Below are 22,164 nucleotides of genomic sequence, written 5' to 3'. Positions count from 1 at the left end.
GATGTCCTGAGAGGGTTTAAAAAATGACTAAAGCCTGGTCTATGCTTAAAATTTGGAACAACCTAGCTGTGGGGAAAAAAATCACACCTGAGTGCCATTATTAAGCCAATGTAACCCCCAGGAAAGATGTGGCTAGGCTGACTAAATAATTCTTCCATTGACCTACCTACTGCTGCTCAGGAGGGTGAATGACCCACATTGACTGGAAAACTACTTCTTTTGCCACAGCATGCGTCTACACTGTGGTGCTACAGCGGCACTCCTGCTGTCGCACCTGTAGTGTAGACATGGCCTCATGCTATGTAAAGAAGTGTTCGTGAAAAAGGCATGACAGGATAGAACACTTCGTACGTAATGTTAGCAAGGATCTCAGTGTATGAGGAGATAAGGTTTGTTCTGGCTGAGACCCTGCCTTGCTGCTCCTCTAGCCAATGTTAAGCAGCCATCAGCAAATCAGCCAAGATATGAATAAGTTTTGGATGTGAAAGTCTGATGCTCTAAAACATCTGGGATGTTCTGATCTTCTTGTTCTTTCTAGGAAAAGCAACCAAAAGGCAAAGCTGAGCAGAGTTCAGGTGTCCCCCTCAAAGCACCGGGGGCTAAAAGAAGCCAGCAGCCAGTAGCCACAGAGAAGGCACCTGCTCGGGAAGATGCCACCAAGTCTACTCTGGAAAGCTCTGAAGCTGTCAGCCAACTACTGAATGCAGTGCCTATTCAGGAGCAGATACAGGAGACTGAATGGGAAGAAGTGATCATCTCTGAGGCTCACATCCTTGCAAACAGAGGGAATGCAGCAGCAGCAACGCTGGCTAAAGAGAGCGATGCGCAGGGCAACTCCTCCTTAGAGCAGCCTGAGAAAGACAGCATAGGGATAGGGTCACAGCCATCTGCTGAGATGACAAGTCCACTTGCCAGTCCAACCGCCACTGTAAAAAAGCCAATGGGGTGAGTCAATTTTGAGTGATTCATAGAGATATCACGCTGAGCCATCACTTGTGTGTGGCAGTGTTCATGGTACTGATCAGTACTGGCACCTGAGCTTCTTGGGATGCTCATTTAGGTAACAAGTGAATCAGGATAAATCCGAGGTCAGAGATTTGATCTCCAAAAACATTGTAGCTATTAGTTTTGCTCTCTTCCATTCTTCCCTCTGCCATGGTATGTGACTGCTCTTCACTGGCATAGGTGGAACTTTTGCTACAACTGCACTTCTTGTCTTTCAGAATTGATGCTCTTGCTGCTGCACCCAAAGGACAAGAACTGAAGAGCAAACCAAAACCCAAGCCCTCCTTACTGGCTGCTGCGAGACCCATGAGAGCGATCCTACCTGCCCCTGCTAGCTTGGGGAGGGAAGCCCGCACAGAGCAGCTCAGTAGCCGACAGGGCTTTCCAAGTAATGGTAAAAGCAAGAAGCCATCCACAATAGGCTTAGACAGCAGAAGCTCCTTAAGCATGGGGAGAAGGAGGCAATTAGCACATGGCATGTAGCGGAATGCTATAGTGACTTGCTGGCTTGATATTACAATGTTAATGCCCCACAAAGACATTTTAGAAGTACTTGTTTGGATTACAGGTGGTTTAGAGTTCAGTGGGTCTGTTGTAGTCACCAGTGGACTCTTTACAAAGTCAGCTTTCGGCAGCAAAGGGCTACTTCACCTGACCCCTCAGCTGGACAGAATGGGATTTGCAAAGCCTGATTTGATCAGTTCAGGTTCAGAGAACAGCAGCTCCACTGTGTCCCGTGGCTGCATTTGCCAAAGTTGTCAAACCCAAACAAAAAGCAGATTTCACACAATTAACCTGTTGTTTTCTTTCCTTCTTCAAGATAAGCATTCCCCTGTGAGAACCTCAGGCCTGAAGTCCAGTACGCTGAAGCAGTTGGGTCAGTCTGTCCTACAGCCATCTAGCATTAGTGAGCGAAAGGTAAGAGTGATTCTTGCTTTTCCAAATGCATATTCGCTTGCACTTGGATTTCTCTGGTAGGTTCAGGGTAGGATTTCACTCTTCTGACCTGAATGTGCAGAAATGGAGTATAAATCTGGTAACCCCTTGATGATGGAATTTGTGTCTGTTACTTAGTACGTGAGATTTGTGTTAGGCAGAATAGGCTAGTGATTGGAGCACGGGACTTTGGAGCCAAGAAATGCTGAGTTCTAATCCTGGGTCTGAAGCTCTGTGGCCTTGGATTAGTCCTTCCACTTGCGTCTTTGATAACATCTCCTTAGTTATCTCAGAGGGGTATTTTGGGGATCCATTAGTGCTTTGAAAATGTGATGTGTGATAGAAGTACTAAGTAATATTCTTGCAGGTATGCTGTGAGATGACTGGTTAAGAAGTAAAGCTGTTGGAATAAGTTTGAATTTTAACCCTATAATTTGCAAAAAAAAGTACTAAAATCCTTTGTTACTTAAAGGTGTTCACTGGTCTTCTTTTAAAGCCATTAATAGTTACTGCTTGTGAGCTGTAATCAGTGCCAGATCTCTCAAATGTTTGATTTATATGCTTCCCCCCCCCACCTTCCCCCTCCTCAACCGCTCTCAATCTACAGCTCCACAGCAGCCCAGCCAGCAGAGCATCTCAGGTGAAAGTAGTGGAGGTCAAACCAGACGTATTTCCCTCCTATAAATACAGCTGCACCGTAACTTTGGTAAGGGTCTTTTGGGGGTTTGATTCCTGATGGGGGGCACCACTGAGCCTGTTTTGAGAAGTGGCAATATTCTTGAAAGGCAATTGCTTTCTTCTTCATCGTTAGTGCTTTGGACTTGATAATTCTATACTTAACAAGGCTCTTGTGGGTACTCAAGCAACCACTTCTGGCTCTTCAGTCTGCTCCAAAGGCACAGCTTAGGGTTTGGCTCTTTTAGTTTTTAAATGCAGGTATTGTCCATGTAATGTGCTGCATTAACAGCACTAAACATCTCAGTCTCCTGCATGGGTAATGGTAAGGTAAACTTCCCTGCATGGCAGTACTAACATCTCAACTCTGTCCTGGAGGAGCCATCATTAGAGGGAAGAATGTAGGCCACAGTTTCCATGCTGATGAAATATTTGTTCTCTTGAGACTGCCATAAGAAACACCTGTTGCAGTGCTGGTTTTTGTGAAGTGACACCTCTCTAACAGGGCCTGGCCTGAGAGGCCAAATCCAGCTCATTTTTTCCATGAACTGCTGTGCAGGCTTCAGCAGATAGTGATTTCAGGTCACTACTGACCTGGGCTGGATTTGAGCCAGTGACATAAAGTTGGATGGTTCTGTGTGATATTACAAGTACTTTCAGTCACACAGTCCTTATGATTTGGCTTCTCAGTCAGGCTCATCTCTCTAGAATAGCTCTGCTCCTGCGACTTTCAGGCTTGCACGGAAATATCCTGGCTCCTCATGTGAGCGAAAGAACTCGTGATTTAGGTGTTTCATTGCTGACTTACAACAGCTGCACTGAACTAGAAAGCTGAGTGTTGTGTTGAAATCATATTCACTACTAATCCCTTAAAAACTGGATTTTTCTTGGTGCCCTAATGCAATTGTACATCCCCCTTGCATTAATCCAGGAGGGTCAAATATCCTTTTATTGCTGAATTTGTTTCCTCTGCCAAGTATCTATGGTATTTGGAACTAGATTTAAAGCATACAGATTAATTGAACTGGTCCTCAAAGTAAGTGGCCATGCCTGTGGTTTATCCCCTGAAACTAAGTGTTAGATATTGGGGGTCAGCATGTGCTATTCTACTAGAATTCTGTTGTCTTGAGCCTGTTGGCATATGAAAGTAAGATAGAAGAAAGTTTTGCCTGTCTCTTTCCAGGATTTGGGATTGGCAACATCACGCGGCAGAGGGAAGTGTAAGAACCCCTCCTGTAGCTATGTATACACAAATAGGCACAAGCCGCGGATCTGTCCCAGCTGTGGCTACAACCTCGCCAAAGATAGAGCTGAGAAAACTGTGAAATCCCTGGTGAGTTATGTTCTTTCACGCTTGCTGAACTATTGAGTTAATTATATTTTGTCTTTTAGATTCATAGATTTCAAAGCCAAAAGAAACCATTGTGATTATCTAGTCTGACTTCCTGAATAACACAGGCCATAGTATTCCCCTGAATAATCCCTAGAGCATACTTATTAAAAAAAAGCATCCTATCTTGATTTAAAAATTGCCAGTGATGGAGAATCCACCACAACCCTTGATAAATTGTTCCAGTAGTTAATTACCCTCACTGTTCAAAAAAAAAAAAAAAAAAATTACCTCATTTCTAGTCCAAATTTGTCTAGCTTCAGCTTCCAGCCACTGACTAGTGTTATACCTTGCTGTAGTCTGTTGGCTTTCTGGGTTATATATATAGAGAGAGAGCTGGTTGAAGCTCAGAATTTCCATTTTGTGGGAAACTGACAGTTTAAAATTTGTGTTTGCTCTGAATTAGAACAAAACCAAAAAGATTAAAAATTTTCCACAAAAATGAAATTGTTGAAAAAAAATTTAGTTTCAGGTTGATAGGCAAGTTTGGTTCTGATTTTGACTTTAAAAAATTTCTCTTTGAAGTGAACAGGCTTTTAGAACCACAAAGTAAAAGCATTAATTCCAAGAAAGTCTGGAACTTTTCTACCCTATTAAACTGATTTTGTAAAAATGAAAAATTTATCAAAATTGACATTCTTAGGTGAACGTTTAGATTTTGATGAAACGGTATCTGGTGACTGAAAAATGATCCGCTGGAAAATTGTCAACCCACTGTAGTTGTGTAGTGACCTCTTTTGGGGGCTGTACGCTGCCCACAGCTGTGAATGGTAGTTTTCACTGAGAATAGGTACTACAGACTAATTGTATTCAATCTTACCTCTGGGGGCACTCAGCAATTTAAAAAATGCCTCATGGAGGAGATGCATATGGAGCAAAACCTCCTAAAACTAGAGAGCAGCAGCAGCCTTATCTGTTTTGTGCAGTCTGAAGAAGGTGCGGTCCCACTTGTGTAATCCGATGCTGCCTTTGTGACTGAGCTGCGGTGGCAAGTGTCAGTTCAGTCTGTCCATTGTGTACTACAATGTCCTGTTTGCAAGAGCTTGTATTGTTGGCAGACACATTCTCAGCCAGGATTTTGTCTTTTTTTTTTTTTTTAATTTGAATAAAGTTGCTTTGGTTACTTTTATATGTAAAAGTGCTAATAATGAACTCTGGTTTCTTAAGATGCTTGTTTTTGTCACTGTGAGCAAACATCTCTTCTGGATTTTATAAATTTAGTTTTGAAGTTCATTTGTGTTTTACATGCAAAATTGTTTTGAATAAAACCAAAGAGTTTGCCCTGTTCTTACATGCTGACTGAGCCCGCTAGCTAAGCCAGCTGCCTTCCAGTCTGTACAGGAAACTTGTTTCTTTCAGCTGTATTTTACTTGGAAGTACAAAATTGTTCTGCATACTGTGTGAAAGCTACCCTCTCCCCCCCCCCAGAAAAACCTCCTCCAATAACCCCATGTGAAACTCTCACATAGACAGATACTTAACGTAATGCTTTCCTTTTAACTGCTTCCTTAATGCACGAAGATGGGCTGGCATTTTTGAGAGAGACTCTGGTTTGTTTTTCTCCTTGTTGGCTTTTTTGGACTTCTGTTTTTTTGTTTTTGTTTTTAACAAGCCTTAACATTCCTGTAATATGGTTTGTTGTTCTGGAATCAATGCAGTATACCCTTTTCTTGGACAGGCCATTTATCTTATCACTAGACTAGACAGAAACACAAGCTGAAGCATTGTCAGGATTGGTTTGTTTTACTGATTAATTGGATTAGAGGCTGTAATGTTCTTTCTGTCCTGTTGAGCCCCCTAGTGTTTTGATTCTTCTTTTCCTGTATACCTTAGTTCTTTGAGCTGCTAGTCCAGAGGTGGGCAAACTACTGCCCGTGGGACCGTCCTGCCTGGCCCCTGAGCTCCCGGCCAGGGAGTCTAGCCCCCGGCCCTTCCCCTGCTGTCCCTCCTTCCCCACAGCTATGCCACCATGCAGGCAGCATAGCTTGCATCTGCCCACCTCCCAGGCTTTATTGGAAAGCCTGTCCTGCCGCTCTGAGCAGCATGGTAAGGGGGCGGGGCGGTTGAATGGGGCGGTCAGGAGACAGGGAGCTGGGGGGTTGGATAGGGAGTGGGTTCCCGGGAGGGGGCGGTGGATGGGTCGGGGGTTCTGGGGGGCCTGTTGGGCGTGGGGGTGATAGGGGTCGGGGCAGTCGGGGAACGGGGAGGGGTTGGATAGGGGGTGGGGTCCCCAGGGGGTGGTTGGGGCGGGGGGTCGCGGGAGGGGGCAATTGGGACAAGGGTGTGGATAGGGGTCAGGGCAGTCAGGGGACAGGGAGCAGGGGGGGTTGGATGGGGGTGGGGTCCCAGGAGGGGGTGGTCAGGGGACAAGGAGCAGGGGGGGTTGGATGGGTAAGGGGTTCTGAGGGGGGCAGTCAGGGGGCAGGAAGTGGTAGGGGGCGGCAGCCAGGCTGTTTGCGGGGGCACAGCCTTCCCTACCCAGCCCTCCATACTGTTTCGCAAGGCCAATGTGGCCCTCGGGCCAAAAAGTTTGCCCGCCCCTGTCCTAGTCGCTTGTATTTCCATAGACTGCACCATAATCACTTTTTTTTTTGTTTAAAATCACAGTGCATTCAGTGCTGGACACTTAGTTTTCTCTTAACATTCAGTTGCTAATCACCTCCTCTGTGGATTTTTATCTTCTATGTACCATGCATTGTGTCTGACCATGTGCTATAGGGGAGGAGAATTTATGCAGTTGCCTGCAGTTGAGTAAATGATAGTTTGCAGAAATGTTAATGTATATACCTTTGCTGTGCTCACCCCATGCTCTCCATCATCCAGTCTATATGGTAACACTTCATCACCAAATTTTCTGAAGGCCTGCAAAGAGTTGTTGCTTATGCAGGAGCTGGTAAATGGTGGTAGGTGAGGTTTCCTCACTGTTGCATTCTACCTATTTTTATAAAGCAGTTCTACTGAAATAAAAATAAATAACCCAGCCCTTAAAGCTATGAGCTGCAGAGATAATGCATTGTCTAACAGAGCAGGGGACTGGAGTCAGCATTTCTGGATTCTGTACTATGCTGTTGTGCCCAAGAACAGATTACTTAATATCTCTGTATATGTTTACTTATCAGCAAAATGAGAAGAATAGTTATCTACCTCTCAGGAGTGTTGAGGCTTCATAATCAGCTTTTTACTCCACATTTGTCTGACAAAATCCAAATGACATTTTGCTCTCTTTCTAGGAGGTCAGCTCAGGTCTTCCTGATGTGTTGAACACCAGTGAACCGCTAACACAGTCCCAGAAAGAGATCCAGCGCCAATCAACGCTGCAGCTGCTGCGCAAGGTAATGCAAATTCCAGAGAATGAGTCGGAACTGGCAGAGGTCTTCGCACTCATCCATGAACTCAACAGCTCACGGCTCATCCTGTCCAACGTGAGTGAGGAGACGGTCACCATCGAGCAGACCTCCTGGTCAAACTATTATGAGTCTCCATCTACGCAGTGCCTCCTCTGTAACAGCCCTTTGTTCAAAGGGGGACAGAAGTAAGATCCTGTTTTAGATTTGTGACTCTCATTCACTCTTATTCTGATGTTCTGTATTAAAGATGTCTTTGAGGAAAATACTGCTTTATTCTCTCCATATGAAAGCCATTGTAAACACCATGCAACCTGCATCTCTGTAAGAAGTGCACATTTCCCTTAGCTCCCAAGGTCAGCCTTACTCACATCCATGTTTATGTGAGTTTGGGAGTAGACTACTATAATATGTATTCAGGCCCTTTCTGCATCTGGGATGGGTGATGGTGTTGAATGTAGTTCTTCTGAAAGTGAAGGACTTGCAAATACTATCCAGAAGCAGGCAGTGTGTAAATTTTCCATCCACAGCTCTATCCGTCCACCTCAGTCCTGGTCCTGTAGTACCACCTGCTTACTCCAGTTCTATATCCTCTCATAGCTCTGCTTGACCTGCAGTATGTCTGTTACTCAGAACGTGTCAGTCCTGAACGCTCACACCATCATGTCAACCTGTGTAGTATCTTTTTGATAACATCCAATGAACCAAGGTTTCCAGGCACGAAAGCTGACAAGTATTAATCCTTGTGCAGCTACCATCTTTGAGATTAACTCCAGATTCTTTTGAAGTGCAGCAACAATGATTCTCATCCTGTCACAGCTCCTGCACTCCTTTGAAAGCTAACGAGCAAACTTCAAGCATTCACATTCATTTAACGTATGATGCATGGCCACAACCTTAAACTCTCTTCTTCCATTGAATTACTTGTCCCTATGACCGTTTTTGTACTTTGATATTTTAGGAGATTGGGTATGAGCTGTCTCTTGGTTTCTCCAGGTTCAGATTAAAGTTTCACATCCTTGGGGTTTGCTTTCCTACAGCAGGAGAGTTCAGTGGGTTGAGTGAGCGTTAAGTCTAGATTTAAATCTTATTTGACATCGGCTTCTGGTTGCTAATCCCATTTTATTTTTCCATTTCTGCTGCTCTGTGAGGTGCACAGTGAGGCAGATGTGAAGGGTGCAATAGTGTAAAGCTGCAGGATTATAGATGTGCTGTAGTCCTACATGTTCTCCCTGTTCTCATTTTGTTGCCGGTTAGAGTGCTTGCTGTGTGGATCCTGATAGTTGTGATGGGTTGTGCATGGATTCTCAAAGCTCAGCCTAGGTTTGGTTCTGTGTGTTGTTAGAACTCAGGCTGCTGGTTTTGGAAAGAATCTTGGCAATCAGTTGCCTTCCCATCTTCTTAGCTAGTGGCTGGTGTGGTTGCTTGCTAGTGGGATAATTATGTTTGTTTGTTTTTTTCCCTCCCCCCCTCCCCCCCCCCCCCCCCCCCGCCTGCTTCTATGTTACAGTTCTCTTGCTGGTCCACAGGAGTGCTGGTTGCTGACTGCTAATCGGTTACAGGTGGTTACTTCCCAGGTTAAAGTGTGTCTGAATCTGCAGTGCCTGGCCTTGCATAGCTTCATGGATATATACACAGGTAGGGGGAAAAAGCAAGCTATCAGTGGCTAATCTATCGAGACCGATATTTAGAAATCTAGGGCTTCTGGACTATGACAGAAGAGTCCTCCTTGTATGGAAAAGATCTCTTCTCTCCACCCTCCCAGACTTGAATTTTTGGATTGAGAAGTGAGCTGCTGCTCTTCCTTACTGAGGTATATGTTCGCCATGATAGTGACTGAGAGCACACCACACTTGTCTTTGTATATGCAAATAGTAAATCATTCATTCTGTGTTGCAGACCATGAGCGCTCAGGCTCAGCTGAACAATTCTGAAATTCCATGGGCTTCCTAGTCCTTGTTGGCTCAGGGAATTGAAGCTGTGATCATTGTAGGTTTTGTAAAGCAGTGCAGGGCTGGGTGCTGTTACAATTAAAGGCAAGACTCAAAAGGGAGCTAATCCTGCTGTAGTGAAAGGAGAGGGAATACAGACCCCAGAAGGCCTTTCTAGACATAATGTATTTGTCCTTCTAAACTAAACTCAGCATGACTTGTTTGGCAGTAAACAAGTGTTTTACGTTCGGTGTCTGTGGAATTCCAAATCTTCCCTGGTAACTGCTGTATTGTTTGTTAAACTGCAGGCCTGTTCAACGTGGGTAACAAGTTGTTAGTGAGCCTGGACCTTCTGTTCACCGTCCGAAACCATATTAAACTTGGAGAGGATCCCAAAGTGGCAGTTGGCAGTATCCTGGAATCTGTGCAGGAACAGACCGGTAAGGTGCTCCCCTAGCCCTCTCTCGGAACAGTGGCTATTCTGAACTTGCTGACCTCCGTCTTCTCTGAGAATTGTGTGGAGAGGGATTTGGGTTTAATTTTAGATGAAAGTAGTAAGTGACTGCTGGATTATAAAACTCAGCCCTTCTGAGGTTTAATGTATTTCTGTTGAGCTGGGTAGAATTTTGTTTTTGAGAGAGGTTTCCACTATGTGTGATTAAACAGAGAATTCAGTATCTTTTTAGTATCCAGACCAATGGAAATGGCTCTAGTTAGCAATCAGTCAAATGTATTGTTTGGTGGCTGCCATCTTCTGTGAAAGGGGAAAAACTGTCTCTCCCTCTGTCTTTCACCTGAACTCTACTGGTTCCATCCCCATCTTCCCAGGATATAACATTTCATAGCCCCCTCCTGCCCGGGCATCCTTAATGTCTCCTCTGCAGAAAGGAAGGGCTACTCCTTTCAGTGGCAGTTTGCAGGACAAAAGGGGTGGGGTTACTTTGGCAGCTAATCTGTTTGCAATGCCAAGGACAGCTGGGGGTAAAAGAGGAGAAAGGGGAAAATAAAGAAGGCCTGAGTTTTGTTCAGTCAGGTGAACCAGGCAGCTGGCCTGGAGACTTCCCAGTGTGATGAGTTCAGGCTGAGAAGGCAGCTAGGGTCCTAGGTTAGGCTGGACGGGAGATCTATCATTGATGCCTGGGAGGTGAGTGATTGGAGCTCTGGAATGTCACACACTGGGCAGATGCAGGTGTGGCTGGAAGTGTGCAGGTGATTGGGAAAGCAATATGGCACCAGGGAATAGTCTTCAGGAAGTGAGATCAGAGCCATCCTTAGCCATAGGCCTACCGATGACACAGGTGTTTAATGTTATATTCTTTCTGAACCTATATTCATTCAGTCTTTGATAGAAAATGGCCCATATAGCCATTAACTTCCTCCTTTTCAAGCAACTTTCAAGCAACGGAACACGTGGCTCTTTGCTTCTTGAAGTGCTTTGTCTAGGGGTTACTTGGGTTAATTTAAAACCTTGTTTGTCTAAAAACCCTTCCTGGGGGATGTTTCACTTTAAAATAGATTAGACTGTGTGTCTGCATCTTGTTTGCAACATGTCATTGCCCGTCTTTCTGAGCTATTGATGCTTGTTTTTATTAAGTGGGGGGTTTATGGTTACACTCTGCTCTCTGAGGAATCCAGAAACATTATATGAATCTCTCTCTTCTGGAACTGTCCAGCTGCCTCTGTGAGGCTTTTTCCTTATCAGTGATATCAGCAATTGAGATTTCCAAGGGGAAAGACACTGACACCCTGAAGTAAAATTGCTTCCAAGAGCTACTATAGATTCTTCGGTGTCCAGCTGTTCTTAGAGCTCGCCTTAGAAAGTACTCCGGTTAGAGCCAGACTTGGCCTGTTGCTGAGAGACTTTGGACTCGGAAAGAGAGCCATTTCAAAGAGTACCTTTATTATCAATTCTCCCCAAAAATTTCATGGAGATATATCTATGGAGTGTGCTTTCTCTGAGTAATGAAATATTTTCTGTTGGTGAGTAGTGTGCTGTCTCCATTGGCTTTAGGAAGTGAAAGCTGTGTGAATGCAGTTTGAGTAAACCGTGGAAATGACCTCAAAAGTAACCTGCTCTTTTCTTCACAGAGAAAACCCTGAGTCCTGAGGAGCTGAGTCAGCTCCAGGAGCTTCTGTGCAATGGCTATTGGGCCTTTGAGTGCCTCACTGTCCGGGACTACAATGATATGATCTGTGGTGTCTGTGGCATTGCACCCAAGATTGAGATAGCCCAGAGGAATGCAGAAAATGTCCTGGCACTAAAGAACGTCGAGGTAGATTGTCACAAATCTCCCTCCAGCTTTTGTTTAACGCATGTCTCTGTTCTATAGTCCCATCCCCAAGCAAGCCCCACATGTGCAGAAGTGACTCACCAGTTAGCGCTTCCTTGTGGCTGGGTGCAGAATTGCTGGGCCTTCCCTTTGGTTGCCTCCTGTTGGTTTCCTTAATCTGTGTCTTCTGTGGGTTAGCCCTTAGGTCACTTAAGAGTTCCCTTCCCTTCTGGGGTATCCAAGTCCAGCTGTAACACAGGCCCCACGCTGTTTTCTCCCAGCTGGCCTCTTCATAGTCCCTTTGGGCCAGCAGCAGATTCCTTCTAAACCAATGAGGATTGCACTCTTCTTTCGCAGAGGAGCATATTCCAGAGCTTCTCCCTGGGCCCCTCAGCAGAGCTCCAGAATAAAACACTTAAATATCTTTCACCCCTCTCTTCATCATCTGCTCCCGGTTCCCCTTGTGGACAGCCTGCCTGGAGCCCAGCCCTTTGTTCGAGGGGACCCACCACAGAAGCTAGCTCCACTCCTGTGGCTTAGCTCTCCATCCACAACCCAGCTCAACTGCTTTCCTCCACAGCCAACCCCTAACTGCTGGGCTTCCTCCCTTTTAAAGTCCTAACCCCAGCACAGGTGTGGCAAGGCAGGGCTAATTAAACAGAGCTGGCTAACTCCAGGTCTCTTGGCCATAAAGGGACAGGCCCCCAGGTAAAGTCTCAAGAAGACATTTGCTCAGTCTAAACTTAGTAATTCATAGTCATTACACACAAGGATTTAGGCATCAGCAGAAAATATTAGACAAACAGGAGCATGTGGCCTGACTCCATGCTGTCCACATGTTGTCCTCTTTTGGGGGGGAGAGATTTTAGATAAGCAGTTTGGAAAAATAGGGTCTGTCCTACTGGATCACACCCTTGAGCCAACAGGATTCTGGTGTAAGGGAGCTGAGTGAAACTCTCAGATAACCATCCTCTTGAGTATTGACTTTGAAGCATCCTTCTGATTTTGTTAGTAGCAGTTTCTCTGAGGTGTCATGGAGTGTTTTCCTAACACACAGGGAAACGAATAGTGCTATGTAGTAAACCCTGTTTCTAGCTAAAGTAGATTGGTCTGAATCCTTGTAGGGCAGAAGGGTCCTGTCGACTCCAACCCCAAATACAGTAAGGAGACCCCAGGCTCCTTTTCCTACTCTGGACAGTGTGCGTGTTAGCCTTATGCTTCTGTTTCAAGTCATAAGTGGTTACAGAGCTGTTTAGAAATGAAGCATGTGTGCTGTTGAATATATGATGTGTTTGTTCTCTCACCTCTGTTAGTTTACCTGGCCAGAGTTTTTGTCATCCAGCGAGGTAAATGTGGAAGATTTCTGGTCCACAATGGAGACAGAAGTGATAGAGCAGGTGGCGTTCCCATCTAGCATCCCAATCACCAAGTTTGATGCCTCTATTGTTGCCCCCTTCTTCCCACCACTGATGAGAGGAGCTGTGGTTGTCAACACTGAGAAGGACAAGAACCTAGATGCACATCCGGTGCCAGGTAACTCACTGCCATAGAGCTCCTAGGGCTGCTTTGGCTAGGGGTGGTGCTGCTGTTGGATACCTGTAGGTGATCCATCTGCAGTTAAGAACTGAGGGTTTTGTTACACAATATGCTCTAAAGAGAAGTGCTTGGCACTTCCTGGTGGAGTCTTTAGATCCACCAAAGCCAGAGAGGGATGTGTAGGTCAAATTTTGGTATTTCTAATTATGAATTCCAAATGGGGGACTTGGTCTACCCAGGGGAGTCTGAATGCTTAGCTGTGATCACTTAAATTTCCCTTTATCTTGTCTCCAGCAGAACATCCCATTGCTGCAGATAAAGTACATCAAAGTCTATAAACAGAATGTGTTTTCAGAATGTTACAGGGAGATTAGTCACTCAGCACTTGCTGAAACTGTTAGAATACTCTTTGTTCTGTTTTGTGAAAACTTGTATTCTGTAGCTGCAGACAGTACCTTTTTTGTGCTGCTGCCGAGACACCAGAGGGGCGTGTCTTAAGTCTGTATGGGGAATAAAAGGAATAAAGGACAAGATGATGGGCGCAATATAGCTCTGATACCACAACCTAAATTTACTCCTGGTTAATGCTGTTAATATGCTGGGTCAGGACAGCCTGTGTTTCAATCATATATAATAATGAGCTGTGAGTGAATAACTTGCATCAGAGTTGGATTCACCATTACTAGCTCTTTTCTTACAACTCTGGTTAGCAGAGACACTGAAACTTTATCTTGCATTGGAGAGAACTGACTCCCAGGGCTTATTAAATTCTAAGGGGGAGTGAATTTAAAAAAAAAAAAAAGTTAACCTCTTCATTCCTGAACTGAGTTTGAATTCCGGGGAAAAGGCACAGGGCAGAGTTGATAGTAGCATGTGGCCCTCCTGAAGCAGAAGGTGGGTAGTGGCCAATTTTGGGGGCGGGAACTGGAGCCGGAAAGCCGGTGGAGAAACAGGAGCATAGACCCTTGGTAGTGGCTGGCTGGCCTAGGAGAGGGGCTGCACTTGGGAGCCAGCACTGCATAGTGGAGGAGCAGCATGCAGGCAGGCCTGGGTGGAAAAAGAGTTGTGGAGACAAAAATGAAGAGGTAGGCCAAAGGGTAGGCCTGGAGCTGTAGAGCCAGCTCTTAAAAGAAAGGGACTTGCTGTGCAGTGAGAATGCAGCAGACTGGTCTCCAGGCTTGTCTTGATGCCCACTTAACACTTTAATCCCAACAAATTATTTAAGAATATTTGGAGGGACTGAGAGTGCTCCTTGGATGACTTGGTCCTGCTGACTCTTAGAATTGGTGCACGTTAAATGTCATGATGCTATCAGAACCCAGAAAACCTCATTAGAAACATAAACATCTGCTGACTCAATAGTTCAGGATCAGGCTGGGCTTTGCCTTTGGTTCTGGGACTTTCCACATATTTCGCCTTTTCACTGTAGCCTCACTGACTTCCTTTGTGTTTCTTGGCTACAATCCACCCACTTCTGGAGAAACTACATGGTGTCCTTTCCCTTCTGAGGGTGGGTGTTGAGAATGCTTTCTGCTTCTGCAGGTAGTGGGAGTGCTTTGGTGAGGCTGCTTCAGGAAGAATCCTGCAAACTGGAGCAGATCAACTCTTATAGTGAGGAAGAGCTGCAGTATTTCTTGACACAGTGCAGCATCCCCTGGGGGGCAGCAGACACGAAGGTAACAGGCCTATTCCCTGTCCCCCGCTATGCCCCCACCACATCTAGTTTTGGAAGGGGAACCGTTCTCATGCCTTCTTGTAAGACAAGAGGAGATGATGGTTATTCAGAATGGTAATATGAGAAGTAACTTCTCACTCCACTATATTTAGGAAGGAAAGAGGTGATTAGAAATGACAAGACCCTGCAGATTACAGGGTAATTGACACATGGGGGAAAAATTCAACCCTGGTGGGTTGGAAAATGGAAACCTATAATTACTCTGTCGTGGGCTTCTCATCTTGGAGTTGCTTGTCATCCTCACGGTACTGAGCAATGAATTAAAAGGCTGTTAGTTACCATGTGTTTAAATGCAACATCTGTGATATTTCACTTACAGCCATGACCTTCTTTGGAATGCCCCAGGCTTTGATTCTTAATTTAAATGCGGGCTTTTCTCTTGGTCTCTCTGTTCTTAGGACCAGCTCTGTTACTCCCTCCTGGCTCTTTATGACTTTGTTCAGAATGGGGCAGATGCCAAACAACCCCCAGTCCATCACACAGGAGGAAAAATCTACAAAGTGTGTCCACATCAGGTAAGGCAAACTAGAAACTGCATTGTGGCTATAAGATGTGATTGACAGATGCTTAGACAGTAACTTGACTGACACATGACCTACCACAAAATGTGGGTTTTTTTTTTTTTTCCCTCTTGGAAGAATAAACAGGAGGCTGAGAGTAGGCAGGTAGTGAATTTTGGGTTCTTGTTATCCACACTCAGGGGTGAGGAAAGATGAGCCAGGTTTTCTCCTGGGGGTGGACTTTGCCTTCCAGAAGCATTCATGCCATGTTGCCTAGTAGTAAGAGGGTGTTTGGTGTTGAATTCTTGACTCTGCCACAGAGGTGGGATTGGAAATTATTGTTCCTTGCCTGGGATACAGTCGGCTTTTTTGGGGAGGAGAGAGAAAATCTTAAACAACATGAGGTTGCTGAGTCCAGGTAGTTTCAAGACGCACTGAGGAGAGGAAGTGTAACACTGGATTTGTTCTATATTCTTTGTTGTTCCTTAGAAATTCTCCTTTCTCAGCTCTAGTGCAATGCACCAGACCAAAAATTCATGTTTGTCCTCTTCACTTTCTTCCGAGGTGGTGTGTGGCTCAAAGTACATTGTGAGAGGGGAAACTGCCCGGGACCACGTGGACCTACTAGTCTCCTCACGCCACTGGCCACCAGTCTATGTGGTGGATATGGCTTCTTCGGTGGCATTGTGTGCCGATATCTGCTGCCCTGACCTGACTGTCCAGATGTGGGGGAAAAACCAGGGATGCTTCTCTGATCCTATGGAGCCCCCAACGGTTAGTTACATTGTTCAGTCTATGCTGTCTGTGAGGATATAAAGAATTTTCAGTGTTGGTATCTGTTTTGTGTGGTGTACAATTAATGCGAAGTTTAAAAAAAAAAAAAAAAAAGGCGAGTGATTTATGCAACCTTTTGTTACTAGGCTAATCTTGGACTTTTGAGCCCCACATTCTGCCTATTAAGATGACCGAACCTTTGGAAATGCATGTTTCATGACCTGCCCAGTGCTGTGGCTTCACTTTTCATGTTGCTCCTGAGGAGAGTTACAGACTAATTCTACTGTCTGTATTGCATGACATTTGTACTCCTCAGAGGGTCGCTGGTTTACCAGCGCAGTCTGTCTCTTGAATACCATAACTGTCCAACTCACGGACTGTGGAGATGTGACACATTTTTAAGGGGGACAGTGCAGTGTATCCTGTATAACATAACTTCCTGTTGGTCATTACTTACCTGATAGGGAGGCTGGGGAGTCAGAGAACATCACTGATGAGCTGCTGTGTGGTGGCAATGGGGTGTACGGGACCCATCCTTCTAGGACTTTTGGGGCAAGCCAAGTATATTTGCTTCCATCCTGCTCCAGGTCATTATTCTAGTCTCTTTAATTCAGGGAAATTTTAGAGCTTTCTTATTTTTTGGGATCAGGCATGGTAGAGGGAAACTGCTGAGCATTCAGCTGGTATGTATGCAATCTTTATTCTTCTCTCTCCCTCAGTGTGTATCCTGCCCGGAGCTGTTAGACCAACACTACAGTGTAGATATGACTGTAGCTGAGCACTCTGTCCAGCACCCAGTCACCAAATCCACAGCCCGCCGAATTGTTCACACTGCGGCAGAGCAGAACAGCCAGAGTGGTCCAACTGCTCGGCACCGTTCCATCTCACTGTGCCAAGAGCTAGAGCCTTACAGTGCCATCATCATTGCCATCAATGACAGCAAAATCAGCAGTGTCCGCCAAAAGCCCATCACCTTCGACAACGCGACCCACTATTACCTCTACAACCGCCTGATGGATTTCTTCACCAGCAGGGAGATCGTGAACCGGCAGATCCATGAAATTGTGCAGAGCTGTCAGCCCGGTGAGGTGGTGATCCGGGACACGCTGTACCGACTGGGAGTGGCACAGATCAAGACAGAAACAGAGGAGGAGGAAGAAGAGAACCAGGAAGATGATGGAGAGGTTGCTGAATAAACCACTCTCAACTGGTGATTAATCCCTATCTAACCATGCAGATGGCATGCTGGGCTGCTGCAAGGTCTTGGCAGACTGGCCAGGCTTAACTGAGGTAGTGTTTTTTTGTTTTTTTGTTTTTTTTTTAAACAAAGAAGCTGTGATACTGCTGACTTTGACTGCTTACACTGACCAAAGAGCCATGTGCTTCCAGAGGATCATGAGTGCTGCTGTGAGCATAAGTTCCGTTAACATTCTTGCTTACAGGATGGGATTCCCTTCCAAGGTGCTTCTTGGACCCAATGATTTGTCGTGCAATGGGCTGTTCTCACACAGCAGCTGGATGGAGTGAAGGGGGGATCCGTTTCTAGTCCCTGGGAATGTCTGAGATGGAAAAGTACAGGGTTGGGTTTTTGTTCCCCCGCGTGCCCCCGCCACCCAATGGATCTTGTTTGCTGACCTTGTTAATATCCTCAATACAGGGTTGAGTGAGGGGGAGCAGGAGTAGACAGAAGAAAGGCGGATGAAAATGTCCAAGTTTGAATGGATTAGCATAATAGACTGACATTCCCTTTTTGGAATCACCCCTTCCATCTGGCTAGGCATTCAAAAGGATCATGTTGGGTGGCCTACAGCTTTAAAATAGTCATGTCTGGGTAGCCTCCCAGGAGGTGCTGGTGCCCAGGACTGAGTTAAGTAGTCACGAGGGGTGGATGTTCCTTGTTGTTGTCCTGGGTTCAGTAACAGTGCAGTAGTGCAGGTATTTAGCATGTGGAGAGGTGTGTCTGAATTTCTAGGACTGTTAGTCCCTTAACAGGAGGAGCAGCAATAGTTATGTAGATGTTGCTGATTATCTGCATTACCTAAGCATTGAACTTGATGGGCTGCCCTTGACTTGGCTAGCCAAGGGCTAACAAACTTCTTTAAGGACTGCTTTGAGCTGTCTAAGGCAGCAACAACTTAAACCAGTGAGGCACTCAAATTCCACGCACTTCTTTTTGGGCACTTTATTCTTTTAGCTGTTACATCCCATTCACGGACGTCAAGGAAAATTCATATTTGTCCTACAATTGGGGTTGAGTGGCAAAGGACATCTGTGCAGCAGTAACGAGGCAATGAATGCAACATAACCAGAAAGGCCCATGAAGAGAGATTTTTATAATCCTTTCTCTGCTGAGACTGTGGTTGAGGGGGCTGCAGCTTCTCTTCTTTCTGGGGCCTTTGCAAAGTGTGGTAACCCATCCTGCCATTATCCCCACAGCGCTGTAAAATTTAAATGGGTCTCATGCTATCTATACACTGCTCTCACTGTTTTCCTTTGACGAGACAGGCTGAGTCCCCCTTCCCTCCAGCATATTTAAACAGCAGCTCAAATCCTGATTGTGTAGCTGCTTGCATTGCCCACTGACACCCTTTCTCTGCTGCTGGCCATAAATCTCAAAATATACACGTCTGGTCTGGCTCAAACAAGGTAGAAGGTGGGATACTGGAATGGTGGGAATCCAGGAAAACGTCCAGGAAGGCTTTTCCTGGTGTGGTCAGAAGAGTGGATAAGAGACTTGTGGTGTGGATGAAAATTTCCTTCTGTGAAGGGGAACCTACTGAGTACCATACTGTAAACATAAATGTATTAAGTATGAGCAAATGCAGTAATTATGGTTTGGGGTTTTTTCTGTTTAAAAATGTTAATTTATTATAAAATACATTAGTGACTTTTTTCAGTCAGTGATAAATTTTAATAAATTATCTCCAATTTTTTGGGTGAAACTATGTGGCAAAGTGAGTTTTTATTGACATTTGACAGCCTAAGGACTCTGATAGCTAATGGGAAAAGCTTGTAAATCTGCCAGTTAGTCATGTGGTCTGACAGATACATTAGCCGTGCTGCTGACACAGGGGCATGCCAGCTTCTCACAGCTACATGAACTTCACGTGAGGAAAAATTAGGGGAAAAGTTTTTGATCTTCTCTGTAGTGCTAAGTTCTGAAAGGGGCGAATACAGAAGCTACCTGGGCTCCTAACCCCACTGCTGAATCTGTGAGGTTTTCAGAAAAAGTTATGTTTTTAAATATAATTGTAGTGTACCTCCTTTAAATGGAAAGAAGGCAGCCCCTGAGATAAAGAATTAATCCTGGTGTCTAACTGTAAAACAAATGTCAGAGTCAAATGTTCCCCCTTCCCCAGCATTTCAGATGTTCATGTGGGAGACTATGCATCATCGAGCTGCTCTTCTGGGGTGAACACAATATTTAAAAATAAATAACCTTTTGGAGATATACTGATGTCTGCTTATCTTCATGGTGCAAGCAGTGCAGAATGATGTCTAGGTTTTGGTTCACTATACAACAGGTCCAATTCATTCATTTGTGTAACTCCACTGACTCAAAAAGAAAAGGAGTACTTGTGGCACCTTAGAGACTAACCAATTTATTTGAGCATAAGCTTTCGTGAGCTACAGCTCACTTCATTGGATGCATACTGTGGAAAGTGTAGAAGACCAAATAAATTGGTTAGTCTCTAAGGTGCCACAAATACTCCTTTTCTTTTTGCAAATACAGACTAACACGGCTGTTACTCTGAAACCGTCCACTGACTCAGTTACACAAGGGTTGAATTAGCATTGGAGCATTCCCATATAGCTAAGATACAGCATTGAAAAGGAGGGGTTGATACAAGCTTATAGTTCTACAATTACTTGTACTGTTCTGATAATGAAAAAGTTTGTAGGAGGGAAATTGAGCAGATGACATCTCACCAGTAAGCCTCTCCCTCAGTGCTGATGTGGGTCTTTTAAATCATTTCAGTTTCATCTTCAGCTTTTTGCTGTTTCAATTGCACATTGGTGTGGAACAGACTCTGAAGGAGGCAGCAGAGGTAAAGAGGCACTTTCTCCCTTCATATGCCAACCTATCCTGTTCAGCCAGGCATCCACTCTACCCAGTGTGTGGCACAGGCGAATACCATAATCTCATCTATTTTCTTCCCAAAAGTGTTTTAACCCATGAATGAAAATATCCTGCAGTTGCACCCCTCCTCCTTCCATTACTTTACTTCTCCCAATAACAGATAAGCATCTCGGCTCAAAAGAAGCTTGCCATTAACAAGTTTGTTAGCTTATAATCAAGTCAACATTCCAACAACTGGAAAAAAGGGGTTAGTTAGCTACCTAAATAATTATCAGAGCAAATCAGTAGGGTCTAGAGTGACTGGCTAGGCTTTGCCCTTTCTCTGACACCTGAAGGGAAGGGAGGGGAGGGGAGGGGAGGAAAGACTCCTATGAGGTTCTCTGGAGAAGAAAAAATGGACAATATTGCTGTGTTAATCATGTTAATTATATTTTCATCATTATAATGCTAAGTGGAAATACATTAGCTTGTATTTAGTGGAAAGGAATAATTTGTCTTCAACATAGGATTAAACCATGTAGTTTAAACATGTGAGTGTAAAGTTTAATTAAAAATGGCCCACAAAGTAATGGATAGTAGTAGTCTGATAAAGATCAAATTATATAGCTGCTATTGTACAGTAACAGTTGCCTAAGCCAGGTCAGTGTATATACCCTGTCATATAATATATTTTGGCAATGCAGTCGGGTAAGGCTAACATTCATTAGAGACTCCCTGACCAGAAGTCTTACACTAATATAGACTAGGCTGCTGTGTAGAATTAGTAACCCTGAGTAAAAGAATTAAAGATTTAGAAAAGCTTCCTGGGAGGGCCGCAGGGCCCTAGCTTATAAAAAATGATCTTGTATAACATTATCAATATCTACGTTAAAACATTCCCACAATGGTTTTGGTACAGGCAGTAGTTGCTGAGTTGCTACATTAATTGTTCAGTAATTCAAACATACAGTATTTTGTGTGTGTGTGTATGTGTGATGTTGAGCTGTTTCCAGGATTCCTTGATGGGGATTTACATTCCATGACTCTTTTAAAGAGAGCATGGTCATACTTCATATTTCACCTGAGGACATTCACCCTTTGGAGCAGTCATGGTTCAAAGGGACTCTCCTCTCAAAGTTTGTAATGCTGAGTGTCACATCAGCAGCCGTTCGAGTGAAGTGAGATGCAGAATCCTCACCTGCACTTGGCTGGGATGTGGGGTCTGCCACATATTTAATGCTAGAGAGAAGCTTTTCAGCTATAACTAATATTCTGTAACGTGAGGCGAGGGAGGGAGGGTAGTGAAGAAAAAGGCAGGGCTGTCTAGGAGTTAAAGCGGCTTACTTTGAAGCTCTTGTGCCTCCAGACATACACTCACATACAGAAACCCAAGGATTCCATTATAGGTGCACAGCAATGCATATCCATGTAGAACAATACATGGTGCATGCATACCAGCCTGCAAAACTGGCCTTTGGAAACTTCTTACAAGTCAAAAGCCAGCCAAGCAAGAACTGGCTAGCATGGAGTTAGGAAGTGCTTTGTCAGGACGAGTGCATCAGTGGGCCTGTATGTTACCAGTGTTGGTGAGAGACTCTAAGGGGATCTGATCATCTCCTCATATACATGGATCATGTATAACATTCCTGGTGACTTTGAGCTATCAGTCTTCAACACAACTGTAGGGACCACGCATGAGTCTTGGCTCTTAGCTCCTCTAATGATGTCCTTTCAAGTGGGGAGTTCTGTAATTCTTTCACACTTCAGAAAGCACAGAGATGAGACACTGAGCAAGAGGAACCTGCCTTCTAGCAAAGAGAGGGACCAAGTCCTTTGCAAGGATGGGGGAAGATCCATCCAAATTTGACCTTACACATTAACAGAACTGGTAATTGTTGCTCTTCAGAAGAGGCTGACTGCTATCTCCTTGGTCACAGGACTCTTCACAGCAGCCAGAGGGCTCACACACGCTGTCTTCCTCCGAGCTACTGGGGAGGTTTGTATAGTC

The 22,164-nt window shown here is 44.8% G+C and overlaps 2 protein-coding genes across 7 annotated transcripts in view; one reads left to right on the top strand and one right to left on the bottom strand.

Annotated features, from left to right (window-relative positions):
* The window catches only part of HMGXB3 (HMG-box containing 3), a 27,018-nt gene extending 7,980 nt beyond the window's left edge, over positions 1-19,038 (top strand). For 3 of the 5 annotated variants that reach the window (XM_043521602.1, XM_043521605.1, XM_037905962.2), the window contains 14 exons: positions 539-945; positions 1,224-1,399; positions 1,826-1,923; positions 2,549-2,647; positions 3,800-3,949; positions 7,237-7,538; positions 8,861-8,988; positions 9,590-9,721; positions 11,370-11,554; positions 12,865-13,084; positions 14,630-14,763; positions 15,221-15,337; positions 15,887-16,096; positions 16,816-19,038. In XM_043521602.1, the coding sequence (XP_043377537.1) occupies positions 539-945; positions 1,224-1,399; positions 1,826-1,923; positions 2,549-2,647; positions 3,800-3,949; positions 7,237-7,538; positions 8,861-8,988; positions 9,590-9,721; positions 11,370-11,554; positions 12,865-13,084; positions 14,630-14,763; positions 15,221-15,337; positions 15,887-16,096; positions 16,816-17,292 (2,835 nt within the window). In that variant the 3' untranslated portion in view covers positions 17,293-19,038. The remainder of the gene's footprint in view (positions 1-538; positions 946-1,223; positions 1,400-1,825; positions 1,924-2,548; positions 2,648-3,799; positions 3,950-7,236; positions 7,539-8,860; positions 8,989-9,589; positions 9,722-11,369; positions 11,555-12,864; positions 13,085-14,629; positions 14,764-15,220; positions 15,338-15,886; positions 16,097-16,815) is intronic. The other 2 variants (XM_043521603.1, XM_043521604.1) reach the window with 2 other exon arrangements.
* Positions 18,264-22,164, bottom strand: part of CSF1R (colony stimulating factor 1 receptor) — a 46,647-nt gene continuing 42,746 nt past the window's right edge. For both annotated transcript variants that reach the window (XM_037905964.2, XM_037905965.2), the window contains exon 22: positions 18,264-22,164. In XM_037905964.2, the coding sequence (XP_037761892.1) occupies positions 22,033-22,164 (132 nt within the window). In that variant the 3' untranslated portion in view covers positions 18,264-22,032.

Source organism: Chelonia mydas, chromosome 8 (genome assembly GCF_015237465.2).
Source record: "Chelonia mydas isolate rCheMyd1 chromosome 8, rCheMyd1.pri.v2, whole genome shotgun sequence".
NCBI lineage: Eukaryota > Metazoa > Chordata > Testudines > Cheloniidae > Chelonia > Chelonia mydas.
This window is presented reverse-complemented; position numbering and strand designations above follow the sequence as displayed.